Source organism: Arabidopsis lyrata (genome assembly GCF_000004255.2).
Source record: "Arabidopsis lyrata subsp. lyrata unplaced genomic scaffold ARALYscaffold_1, whole genome shotgun sequence".
Classification (NCBI taxonomy): Eukaryota; Viridiplantae; Streptophyta; class Magnoliopsida; order Brassicales; family Brassicaceae; genus Arabidopsis; species Arabidopsis lyrata.
In genome coordinates this window covers 32,686,731-32,700,645 of record NW_003302555.1, presented here as the reverse complement: position 1 = coordinate 32,700,645, position 13,915 = coordinate 32,686,731, and the positions used below count along the sequence as shown (strand labels likewise).

Below are 13,915 nucleotides of genomic sequence, written 5' to 3'. Positions count from 1 at the left end.
AGTTATTGAATCTATAATTCAAGAAGTTGATCATGATGTATTTTGCTTGTTGGTGGATGAATCTGCAGATGTTTCTGATAAAGAACAAATGGCAGAGGTTTTTTGTTTTGTTGACAAACATGGGACAATGAAAGAAAGATTTATTGGTCTTGTCCATGTTAAAGAAACCTCTTCTGCATCTCTGAAATGTGTTGTTGATTCATTGTTTGCTAAGCATGGATTGAGTATGAAACAGTTAAGAGGACAAGGATACGATGGCGCAAGCAATATGAAAGGTGAATTCAATGGGTTGAGATCTCTAATTTTGAAAGAAAATAGTTCTGCTTATTATATCCACTGTTTTGCTCATCAACTGCAGTTAGTTGTCGTGGTTGTTGCTAAAAAACATTTTGAAGTTAGAGATTTCTTTGATATGATTTTTGTCTTGCTAAATGTGGTTGGAGCTTCTTGTAAGAGAAAGGATATGATTCGAGAAGAATATCGAAAAAGATAAAGGAAGGAATCAATCAAGGTGAAATTAAGACAGGAAAAGGGTTGAATCAGGAGCTTTCACTACAAAGACCTGGTAATACTCGTTGGGGTACTCACTACACAACATTACTCCGGTTAGTTGATTTATTCTCTATTATCATTAAAGTGCTTGAGTATATTGAAGAGGAAGGAACTGATAGTACCAAAAGACGACAAGCTAATGGTCTTCTCAAGTACTTTAATACCTTTGACTTTGTGTTCTACTTAGAGTTGATGTTGCTTCTTCTTGGACTCACAAATAGTTTATCAGTGGCTCTACAAAGGAAAGACCAAGACATTTTGAATGCTATGTCACTAGTGAAATCCACCAAGCAACAATTATGCAAGCTCAGAGATGATGAATGGGATTTTTTGCTTAATAAAGTTTCTTCTTTTTGTGAGACTCATGACATTGAGTTGGTCATTATGGATGGGGAATTTGCTGATCCAAGAAAGCCAAGAAAAAGAAGCAACATGACTAACTTGCATCATTATCAAGTAAAGTGTTTTTACACTGTATTGGATATGCAAATTCAGGAGTTTAATGATCGTTCGATGAGGTAAACACTGAATTACTTGGTTGTGTTGCTTCTTTAAGCCCTATTGATTCGTTTCAAGAGTTTGATCAGTTGAAAGTTATGAGATTGTTTGAGTTTTATCCACACGATTTTACTCCTGTCGATCGGAGATCACTCGAGCATCAGCTTGGTCTTTACATTGACAATATTCAGAAAGATGAAAGATTTGCTAATTTGAAGAGTCTAGGAGATCTTGCACGTGTTATGATCGAGACAAGGAAACATCTTTCGCATCCTCAGGTTTATCGACTTTTGAAGCTAGTTTTCACTTTACCTATAGCCACTACTACTGTCGAAAGATGCTTCTCTGCAATGAAGATTTTGAAGACTACTTTGCGCAACCGTATAGGTGATCAGTTTCTAAACGATTGTGTAGTTTGTTTTGTTGAAAGGGAATTATTTGATAAAGTGACAAATGAGGTAGTGATAAAAAAATTTCAGAGTATGTGTGAACGTAGGATAGCCTTATAGATATTTTTTTACTATAAACTTTTTTTTTATGTTAGTATTTTTTATATAATTTTATTTTTAATTATATTGTGTCCGCGGTTAAAATAAGTTCTGGATCCGCCACTGTATACCACTATCTTAACTCCTAACTCTTGTAAAAGAATATCTAAATATAAGGAAAAGATTTCAAATGCTTGTTAAATTTCCAGTGAAGATGAACATTCTAAAAATGTGTAAAATGATAGAAAATAAAAGAAAAACAAATAGCCTTATTAAAATTAATATCTCCTATTTATCTATCCAAACTACACTAATATAGCTTATTGTTATTCATCCACCCTATTTCTCTATTCTGTCCTATTTCTTGTGCATAAAACTTCTCTCTTTTGTAATCATATAAATCATAACCAACATTAATCGTCCTTTCTCCTAATTTTGTTAAGAAACATGTTTGTATTCTTAAGTACTGAAAAAGGATGAAGATACTAGTTAGATCCTATGAACCTTTTCTCTCTAGGACAAATCAGTAACCAACCAATAACTTAGCAAATTAAGCACGACAGCTGAAACGTAAAATGTGGATATCAAACACACACGTCACCTCCCTATGTCCGTCACGTGTTTTTATAAATTTGCTCACTTACTCACACTCTCTATAAGACCTCCAATCATTTGTGAAAACACAATATATACACTCTTTCTTGACCAATATACCTTTTAAAACTTGTTTAGATATTTTACGTATATCTATCTTTGTTCCATGGAGGGTTCGTCCAAAGGGCTGCGAAAAGGTGCTTGGACTGCTGAAGAAGATAGTCTCTTGAGACAGTGCATTAATAAGTTTGGTGAAGGCAAATGGCACCAAGTTCCTGTAAGAGCTGGTATGTTGTTTACAAACACACACACTAACCGACACACAGGCGCACACACATATATATATTGTTTTTATAATCACTAAGAATAGTCTTCGTTCTCTCTATTTAATAATCAGAAAACTAGTTAATAGCCGGTACGGAAATCATTTTTTCTCTTTTTGTTTTAATAAACAAATCATTTCTACAACTTCTTTGTGCTGTTATTACATGCTTTGAAAGGTTGTGCATGAAAAATTCTTATGCTGTTCATATTTATTTTACACATAAACAAAGATTATTTACTTAAAATTGAAGAAAAAAATTATACTTTTAGTTACGTTGCGTTTGCTAGCTTCTTCTGTAATTTCGTTAAAAACAATTTATTGGTTTGTCTTCTTGTAAATGAATTCGTGGAAAATTTCTGTATGAACACGTGTTTCTGTGTTGGAACAGTTCTTGTTTTCCATTGGTGTGCATAGATTCTTCATGATAAAATATATAGAAGGAGACAAACAAAAACAGTCTAAGTATGTAGGTATAATCAATGTGTCTATTATTGGTTTTGTAGGGCTAAACCGGTGCAGGAAAAGTTGTAGACTAAGATGGTTGAACTATTTGAAGCCAAGTATCAAGAGAGGAAAACTTAGCTCTGATGAAGTCGATCTTCTTCTTCGCCTTCATAGGCTTCTAGGAAATAGGTATTTACTCGATACTATACTTAACTCGGGAGTCATAGTTAAGTTTCATACTAATCTCATATGTATATTTTCTTACAATTTTTAGGTGGTCTTTAATTGCTGGAAGATTACCTGGTCGGACCGCAAATGATGTCAAGAATTATTGGAACACTCATCTGAGTAAGAAACATGAATCATGTTGTAAGACCAAGATGAAAAAGAAAAACATTACGCCCATTCCTACAACACCAGCACTAAAAATCAATGTTTATAAGCCTCGACCTCGATCCTTCTCAGTTAACAATGACTGCAACCATCTCAATGGCCCGCCAGAAGTTGACGTTAATCCTCCATGCCTTGGACTCAACAACAATAATGTTTGTGACAATAGTATCACATACAACAAAGATGAGAAGAAAGATCAGCTTGTTAATAATTTGATTCATGGAGGTAATATGTGGTTGGGGAGTTTCCTAGAGGAGAGCCAAGAGGAAGATATGTTGGTTCCAGAAGCGACGACAACAGAAAAAGAGGACACGTTGGCATTTGACGTTGATCAACTTTGGAGTCTTTTCGATGGAGAGACTGTAAAATTTGATTAGTGTTTGGAACATATGTTTGCGTTTGTGTGTGGGTTTGCTTTCGTATTAAATTAGTGTGTGTTTTAATAAATAAGCTAATAATTTTTAGAATTATAATGAAATATTTTATATTTTCGTGTTTAGATTTTAAGAAAATAAAAGATAAATATATTCTGAAAAATAGATTTTTTAATTATCCACATGACAACCGTTAAGAAGAATCAAGTTATTCATATTTTTATTGAGTTACAATAATGAAAATTGAAAGCTCTATTCTTAACGTAAAAAGTGTTGTTTAAAACTATTGAAACCAAGGTTATGTAGGCACTTGTAATACTCAAGGATTATGTCGAGTTACATTTCTTCTATCTTCTAGTTTTTTTTTTTTTTTTTTTAAGTTTGGCTGTTGTGTGCTTAGTGTTTTACCAGAAGACTAGTGTACCTTCTAGTTAGATTCTTGTTATGTCCATAATAAACTATAAATGTCGTGTCTTCCTAAAGAATAACAATCAAGATAGGTTAAGTAAATTTCTCGACATACAAATCCTTCTCACCTTTTTTGGAATATATTTGACCAACAAACCAAATATAAAAGTAGGACTAGTGGCATTAAAAATTAAATACGATTTTCTTTTTCATTGAAAAGTATGAGTACCATTGAAAATGTGGCTGTTAAGAGAGAAATGTCAAGTCCTATTGTATTCAACAATATATGCGACAAAGACTTGTGAACACACAAAATGTTGTTTTTCTATAAAAGAAAACATTTTATATCATCTTCTGTTCACTTATGAAGTAATTTTTCCATGCAAGAAACTCCATTTGAATCCAACTCGAAAATATGTAACACAAGAATGAAATTTGTTGACGTTGTTAAATTAAAGAAAACACCACAAAATTTTTAATGCACTGTTCAAAAATTATTTAATTGGAATATTACATTTTATTGTTCTAGAATATTCTAGTATTTTAGGGTTTTAGGCTTTTTATTTTAAATAGCCGTCTTAGGCTTTTTCTGTTGATTTGATTAATATAATTATAGAACTTTTGATAAGCATTAAGAAGAGTATTCTCAAACGAAGTCTTTGAAATCTTTTTTCATCGTAAATCCATCGATCCCTGATAACACTAGAATTCTAAGTTATGATTGTTCTGCTTGAGGTCTATTGAAACAGAAGATTACTTTCGTGATCTATCCCGTTGCAACAGTTGGTATCAGAGACATGTTATGCAGCGCTGATACAAGATTCGAGAACGAATCTTTTCTTAGCTGACGAGACCTGATGCAGCGAGATATTTAGAATATTTTTAAATATTTATTATTATTACATTTTAATTAATTAATAATTATTTTTTGGAATATTTTAGTATTTTAGGGTTTTAGAATTTTATTATAAATAGTCGTCTTTGGCTACTTCTGTTATTCAATTGATGATTTGATTAACAAAATGAAAGAGCTTTTGATAAGCATTGAGAAGAGTATTTTCGAACTAAGTCTTCTAAGTTTCTGTTCATCGTGAATCCATTAATTTCCGATAACACAAGAATTCTGAGCTACAATTGTCCTGCTTGAGTTCCACTGATACTCAAAATAACTTTCAAAATTTATCTTGTGGCAACAATTTAGTATACAACAAAATTTTCTTTTTGCGCTTCATGAAATCGTTGATACTTTATCATATATAGCATGAGGAAACCATCTCTTCAATTTAGTACAATTTCTCTCTACATTGCAAGGCTTCACACAGCCTAACCCTAGCCAAGGTTTAGCTATCATTACAAAACAAATTCAATACTACTAACAAAAGTTTTACCAGTTATTAGTCAATGACAAGTGTCAATTTTATAACGCATTTGCTAGTAATTAAGTTTTAACATGATACAAAATTGTATTAAATTTTTGACATTATTTTCAACCAAATTGTGACTAAAAATGTGAATTTCTTCAAAAGTTTAAATTTCTTATTTTAATTTGACTAGTTGTGAATTTGTCCGTTTCTCCCATCGATTGAAATCAACGAAAATAACAACTAGCTAGTCTGGTCCAAAAATGGTAGGATGAGATTTTAGAAGAATGTAATAATGTGTAAGACTAATAATCACACAATAGACGATCGTTCATGAATTATTTTATATAATATATGTTTCCAAAATCTATAGAGCTTTCAATTTTAAAAGAAATATAAGAATTTATTTATTAATTATCCGTATGAAATTTTATTTTCTTGAATGACTAAAAAATTTTCGGTCTAGACCGGTATATCCCTTCAAGCCAGTGACCAGAACATTTTAAATAGTCTCCTCCTAAATTCTACTCGATCCGACGACCTCTAAGCTTTGCCTGAATTTTTTTTACCAATTGAGTTATTGGTTCTTGATTAATTTTCTATATAAAATCATCACATGTGATATATATGTAAAGTGTCGTCACATGCTTTTATATATATTTAATAAATTGAAAACTCGAAAACAAAAAAACTTGATGTACTTCAAACAAACTTTTCGGCAAGTAATACCCATTCTCTTCGGGTTAAACTATAAATGCATGGGACAAAAACAAAAAATGCATGGACACTTTAGCCATTTTTCGCCATTGTTGGTATCTTTGTTAATCGCTCCTCTTAAAAGAACCTCTTGTCGTTACTATAATAAGTTATGGACCAACGGTATTTTCGTATATACGTGTATTGTTTATCAATGAAGCAAAAGAGATATAACATACGGAAACGTCTACATCTCGTTTATCAAAAGATCGTCTACATGCATATCTTTAGTAGGACATCCTAACTTGTTCTCACCGTAACCATTGAAATTGTATTATTTAGTAATAATTACAGATCGAGCTAGATTTATTTTGTACGTATGTGTGTATAAATCAATACTTATACAGTTTATACGTGTACGGTGTACTAGATATGGACCCGTGCGTTGCACGGGTTGCCGGTCGAAATTATCACTTTTAACTTTTAATTTTATATTTGTAAAAATAACTAAAATTATATAAACATATATATTTTAGATAATGCAGCTTTTTAATTATTTTTTAAATATATATTTATAATACATATTGCGCAGTATAAAACTCTATATGTAGTTATGTTATACTAATTATTAAATCATCTAATATAAATATTGGCCTATTTATAAAATTATATAATTTTTTGCTTATTATAAGTTATGAATTCATAACTGTTCATAGGTTGTATTATTGAATTTTAATAAGTTATTTATATCCATCAGAAGAGTATATTACACTTTATAATTTCAATGTGGGCAAAATGAAAATAAACTGTGACAATAAAAAAGGATAAAATTATATAGTTATGTGGCATTGTCAATTTTTGGCTCATATTACTCATTTCTTTGTTTTCTCTTTATTTCTTCCGCTCGCCGGCGAGAAATGCTCAAATCTCTTTATTTCTCTCATTAGATTTCTCTTATTTTTGCTTGAACTCCTCTTTCTTTCCCCTTCTCTCCCTCTTTTTTCCCCTATCTCCAGTTCTTCGCTTCATCGGACATCACCACCGAGTCTCACTACTATGACCCACCATCACAAATGAATCACCACCACCATCAATACCGAATCTCGCTAAGTTTGATCCACCACCTTCATCAACATTTATCGCCGCCACCACCAAGCTTCAACCACCGTCATAAACACCAACACCACTTTTATCGCTTCTTCTCTCTTTCCCCAACTTCTCTTATCACTCCACTTTCTTTATTTTCTCCGACATCAGGCTAAGCTTCTCCGACAACAACTCTATTCTATGTTCATCGCCGTTCATAATTCTTAATTTGCCTCTTTTGTCATATATTACTTGGGTATGAATATCACATGCTATTTATAAAAAACCATCGTGATTCACAATGTTTGTTTTTATAATTGACATGATATATTTACAACAAATGATAAATGCATGTAATTTTTAAATGATCATGTTATTTTTTAAAATCACCCAATCACCACCTCTGTAACCATCATCCACCACCTTCATCACCTCCACAACAATCTCATGCTACTCCTATTTAATGAAATTATTGGATGTCTCTATTTCGTCGTCAGAATTCTAATATTGATTTTTTTTTTCTTCAGATTTTTCGTGTTATTAGTATTTATTTCATGTTTTTTTCTCTAAATTAGAATATGCAGTCGTATGTTTTTCTTTTGTTTGAGAGCTATTTTGAATTTTCACATATCTAAAAAACGTTAGTTTCCAAAACTTTTTTAACTCATGGCTATTTCCTTAATTATTTTTGAGTCAAATGTTAGTTACTTATATTGAAGTTAAAACAACGGTGGTGTGTGAAGAAATTAGTTTGCTTGGAGAAAAATATGAGACAACTTATTGTTTATGATATCACTATGGGCGAACAAGACTCGGAACTAGAACCACCGGAGCAGCTCGTAGCCGAGGAACAGCTCGTAGCCGAGGAGCAACATGTAGCGGAGGAAGCTTTGGCCGACCCAACGAGTCCGATGACTCGTTCAAAGACAAGACTTCTCAACCAAGCCGTTAGCGGACTCCTTAGACACTTGGACCAGCGCACAAGCGGATTTATCCAAACCACTTTGGTTTCGATAACAGCCCAAGACAATTGGTAATGGGCTAAGTGTTACTTGGGTACTCTTTTTCCCTTCTAAAGTTTTGTCCCAATGGGTTTTCCTTAGTAGGTTTTTAATGAGGCTTGAGTAACACTTCCAAAACCCCCATTATCAATTCGGCCCAGCCCATCCTAAAGAAGAAGAAGAATCTCGCAAGGCCAAGGGTCATATTTTGTGTTCAATTTTCGTTTTAATGCTTTGTTATTTCCGAGTTTTCTTGGAGCTTGTTCCAAGACTAACTCTTCCCCTTCTCACTTCTCTATTTAAGTCACTTGTACTTCTTCTTTGAAAAACATCTAATCTTTTATCAAAAACTCTTTCAAGTTAGATCAATTTCTTGTTCTTCTCTTTGGTGCGTAATATCCAACGACGAGATCAAGATCGGTAAATCAAAGGCCTTCCGCAACCTTTGTGCGACCATTCAATCCATTTCCTTTGCACCAACTTGATATTCCCATCTCTTTGATGCAAAGTCCATCCCTTACTCAACCTCAAGAGTGCCGATCTTAGGAGAGTTCTATCAAGTGGTATCAGAGCACGCTCTGAAGTTGAGTACTCTATCCATCCTCATCTTTCATCATTCCATCATCTCGTTCCATTCATTTCACCCGTTCATCTTTTCATTTCATTTTCTTTGTCTGTTCATCTTCTCATTAGACTATTCATCTTCACTGTCATCTTGTTTTAATTTTCATAAATAATTGGCTTGTGATTAAATTGCGAAACCAATTGGATCTGAATCTAGGACGAGTCTAGTATTTTATAAAAGTGTTTCTGGAATTTTTAAGCATGATTTGATATTTTATTTGTCCGTTCAAGTTCATTTGTTTTAGGAAGATCGTTGCTATTTTTTTTCTTTGAACTAGTGACTGGTTTAGCTTTGTTGTGTTGACAGGAATGGTGACATCCGATTCAAGCTCGGAGGTTAGTGCTAATAACAAGATCCTCATCGAAGCTCTCACGATACAAATGGAGAAAATGATGGATGCCAAGCTTAAACCAATTACCGATCAGCTTAAGGGGAAAGAGAAAGCGCCGGGTGAACAAGTAATCATCTCGGATGGAGCCCGATCTCGAAAGGAGACGAACCACCAAACCAAGGACCCGAGGAAAGAAACGGCTGATAAAAATGCTCAAGAATACTACAGCAGCCACGGTAACTTTTCTCACCGGAGCAGCCGGAGGACGAGACGTAACGGAGGAGAGAGAGATTTGATGGTCGAAAATCTTGGACGTTACAAGATGAAAGTACCGCCGTTCCATGGAAAGAATGATCCGGACGCCTACTTAGATTGGGAGAAGAAAATGGAGCTTGTATTCAATTGTCACAATTTCGCCAACGTCAACCGTGTGAAAGTAGCCGCTACCGAGTTCTACGACTGTGCACTTAGTTGGTGGGATCAAATTGTCACTATGAGACGGCGTAATGGAGAATATCCGATTGAGACATGGGAAGAACTAAACCTTCTCATGAGGCGTAGGTTTGTGCCTAGCCATTATCACCGTGAGCTCTACTTCAAACTCCGGAAGCTAACTCAAGGTGGGCGGTCCGTGGAAGACTATTACCAAGAGATGGAAACTTTGATGTTGCGTGCGCATATAATGGAGGATAGAGAGGCAACAATGTCAAGGTTCTGGGGAGGATTTAACCGTGAAATTCAGGATCGTGTCGAGATGCAACACTACGAGGAGTTGGAAGGGATGCTACATAAGGCTATCCTTGTGGAGCAACAACTTAAGAGAAAGGGTTCCTCAAGGCCGAGTTATGATTCGAACCGACCTAGCTATCCAAGAGAAAGCAAACCAGCCGTCGTTCCTAAAGTCGAGCCTAGATCATTCCCGACCATCCAAGACCAAGACAAGACCAAGCCCGAAGGCACCACCACTTCTAGATCCCGTGATCTCCGATGCTTCAAGTGTCATGGACGTGGGCACTATGCTAATGAGTGTACAAATAAGAAAGTGATGGTCATAAGAGAGGATGGTGAGTTGGAATCCGAAGACGAGCCCATACCGCAATCAGAATCGTCGTCCGAAGAGTGTATTGCCAAGCCGGCAAGTGGAAAGCTCCTAGTGTTGAGAAAGGTTTCGGAGGATCCGGAAAAGGAACAAGACATGGACTCATCCCCGGATAAGTATGGAAAGAGGTCCGGAGAATCTTACGTTGCAAAGCGAACATTAAGAATCCAAACCCGAACCGAGGAAGAAGAGCAAAGAGAGAACCTATTCCATACGCGATGTCTTTTCCATGAGAAAGTTTGTAGTTTGATCATCGACGGAGGAAGTTGTACGAATGTGGCGAGTGAGACAATGGTCCGAAAACTTGGGTTGAAGCCGCAAAAGCATCCTAAGCCGTATCAACTACAATGGCTTAACGACGATGGAGAAATGATTGTTAAGAACCAAGTGGTTGTTCCATTAGCGATCGGAAGCTACGAGGACCGAATTCTTTGTGACGTACTACCAATGGACGCCGGACATATCCTTTTAGGCTGACCATGGCAATCGGATCGGAGAGTGATCCATGACGGTTTTACTAACCGATACTCGTTCATGTTCAAAGGCAAGAAGACCACTCTTATTCCATTGACGCCACAAGAGGTATGTGAGGATCAACTCCAACTCTCGGCCAAGGAAACCAAAGTTCGTAAACAGCCTAATTTCTTTATTAAGGCTAACAAGGTTAAGCAAGCTATGTTCTCTAAACAACCTATTTTGTTATTGGTTTACAAAGAAGCACTAATGACTTTGGCTAACCTTGCACCGGCCGATCCGAGTGAGTTGACCTCCCTTTTGCAGAATTACAAGGATGTGTTTCCCGAAGATAGCCCCAATGGTTTACCACCTATCCGGGGAATTGAACACCAAATTGACTTTGTGCCGGGAGCAACACTACCAAACCGTCCGGCCTACCGAACCAATCCGATGGAGACCAAGGAATTACAACGACAAGTCGACGAACTCATGACTAAAGGGCATATCCGCGAGAGTATGAGTCTGTGCCCCGTTCCGGTCCTACTTGTGCCAAAGAAAGACGGGAGTTGGCGTATGTGCGTCGATTGCCGGGCAATCAACAATATTACGGTGAAGTATCGTCACCCTATTCCTAGACTTGATGATATGCTTGATGAGTTGCATGGTTCATGCATTTTCTCTAAAATTGATTTGAAAAGTGGCTATCATCAAATTAGAATGAAAGAAGGAGACGAATGGAAAACTGCATTTAAAACGAAACATGGGTTGTACGAATGGTTAGTTATGCCATTCGGTTTGACAAATGCACCTAGTACATTCATGCGCTTAATGAACCATGTCCTTAGAGCATTCATTGGTCATTTCGTGGTAGTTTATTTTGATGATATTCTGGTTTATAGCAAGAACATGGCTGAACATATTGATCATTTAGAATCGGTCATAAAAGTCCTTAGGGAGGAAAAGCTTTTTGCGAATCTTAAGAAGTGCACCTTTTGCACGGATAATCTTGTTTTCCTAGGCTTTGTTGTAAGTGCAGATGGTGTTAAAGTGGATGAGGAGAAAGTTAAGGCGATCAAAGAGTGGCCTAGCCCTAAAACCGTTGGAGAAGTTCGGAGCTTTCACGGCCTTGCCGGTTACTATAGACGTTTTCTTAAAGATTTTAGCACCTTAGCCGCACCACTCACCGAAGTAATCAAGAAAGATGTTGGGTTCAAATGGGAAGAAGCTCAAGAGAAAGCCTTTCAAGCCCTTAAAGAGAAGCTTACTAATGCTCCTATTGTGATTTTACCCGATTTTCTTAAAACCTTTGAAATCGAATGTGACGCCTCCGGTATAGGTATTGGAGCTGTTTTAATGCAGGATAAGAAGCCCATAGCCTATTTTAGTGAGAAGCTCGGTGGTGCCACCTTGAACTATCTGACGTATGACAAAGAACTTTACGCTTTGGTCCGGGCTTTACAAACGTGGCAGCATTACTTATGGCCGAAGGAGTTCGTCATACACACCGATCATGAATCTCTAAAGCATCTCAAGGGTCAACAAAAACTCAACAAAAGACATGCAAGGTGGGTAGAATTCATTGAGACATTTCCGTATGTCATCAAGTATAAAAAAGGTAAGGATAATGTCATAGCCGACGCATTATCCCGAAGGTACACCTTACTCTCAACTCTTGATGTCAAGCTTTTGGGTTTTGAACAAATTAAAGAACTCTATGATTCTGATCCGGATTTTCAAGAAATTTATAAGGCTTGTCCTAAGTTGGCTTCGGGCCGCTATCATAGGCAAGACGGGTTTCTCTTTTATGGGAACCGTTTGTGTATCCCTAAATGTTCCCTTCGAGACTTATTTGTTAGGGAGGCACACGGAGGAGGACTTATGGGGCACTTTGGAGTTGCCAAAACTCTTGAGATAATGAAGGATCATTTCCATTGGCCTCACATGGTAAGAGACGTTGAACGTATATGTGGAAGGTGTGTCACGTGTAAAAAGGCTAAGTCCAAAGTGCAACCGAACGGTTTGTATACTCCTTTACCCATTCCTTCTCATCCTTGGACTGACATATCAATGGATTTTGTGCTTGGATTGCCTAGTACTAAAACCAAAAAGGACTCGATTTTCGTAGTCGTTGATAGGTTTTCTAAGATGGCGCATTTCATTGCTTGTCATAAAACCAATGATGCATCTCATGTTGCTAGTTTGTTCTTTAAGGAAGTTGTTCGTTTGCATGGCATACCTAGAACCATTGTTTCGGATAGGGACACCAAGTTTCTTAGTTATTTTTGGAAAACATTGTGGTCTAAACTTGGAACTAAGCTCTTATTCTCTACTACTTGTCATCCGCAAACCGATGGGCAAACCGAAGTGGTTAATAGAACCTTAGGCACACTCTTGCGCACATTGATTAAAAAGAATCTTAGGACTTGGGAAGAATGTTTGCCGCATATAGAATTTGCATACAATCATGCCGTTCATTCCGCTTCTAAGTTTTCGCCATTTCAAATTGTTTATGGGTTCAATCCCACCTCTCCTTTGGATTTGATGCCTTTGCCTTTGAGTGTAAGAACAAGCTTAGATGGGAAAAGAAAGGCCGAAATGGTGCAGAAAATCCATGAGAGTGCTCGGAAGAACATTGAAGAAAAAATGAAGAAATATGTCGAACAAGCTAACAAGGGCCGGCGACATGTGGTCTTTCAGAGTGGTGACCAAGTTTGGATACACTTAAGAAAGGAACGATTCCCAGCCGAGAGGAGTAGCAAATTGATGCCAAGGATCGATGGGCCATTCACTATCACAAAACGGATCAATGACAATTCTTATCAAATTGATCTCCGAGGTAAGTATAGCATAAGTTCAAGCTTTAACGTTGTTGATTTATCTCCTTTTCTTGCAGGTGAAACGGATTTGAGGACAAATCCTTTTCAAGAGGGAGGGCATGATATGACTATGGGCGAACAAGACTCGGAACTAGAACCACCGGAGCAGCTCGTAGCCGAGGAACAGCTCGTAGCCGAGGAGCAACATGTAGCGGAGGAAGCTTTGGCCGACCCAACGGGTCCGATGACTCGTTCAAAGACAAGACTTCTCAACCAAGCCATTAGCGGACTCCTTAGACACTTGGACCAGCGCACAAGCGGAGTTATCCAAACCACTTTGGTTTCGATAACAGCCCAAGACAATTGGT

General features: G+C 36.6%; 1 protein-coding gene across 1 annotated transcript; it reads left to right on the top strand.

Annotated features, from left to right (window-relative positions):
- Positions 1-2,040: 2,040 nt before the first annotated feature.
- On the top strand, positions 2,041-3,781 carry LOC9330727 (transcription factor MYB75). Its single transcript, XM_021015103.1, has 3 exons — positions 2,041-2,419; positions 2,961-3,090; positions 3,176-3,781. The coding sequence occupies exons 1-3, from the start codon at positions 2,299-2,301 to the stop codon at positions 3,669-3,671; spliced, it is 747 nt and encodes a 248-aa protein (XP_020870762.1). The 5' UTR covers positions 2,041-2,298; the 3' UTR covers positions 3,672-3,781.
- Positions 3,782-13,915: the final 10,134 nt, after the last annotated feature.

Excerpts from the sequence above, each read along its gene's own strand:
- LOC9330727 (XM_021015103.1), top strand. The coding sequence starts at position 2,299 with ATGGAGGGTTCGTCCAAAGGGCTGCGAAAAGGTGCTTGGACTGCTGAA. Across the intron at positions 2,420-2,960 it reads CCAAGTTCCTGTAAGAGCTG|GGCTAAACCGGTGCAGGAAA; the intron begins GTATGTTGTTTA and ends TTGGTTTTGTAG. Across the intron at positions 3,091-3,175 it reads CATAGGCTTCTAGGAAATAG|GTGGTCTTTAATTGCTGGAA; the intron begins GTATTTACTCGA and ends TACAATTTTTAG.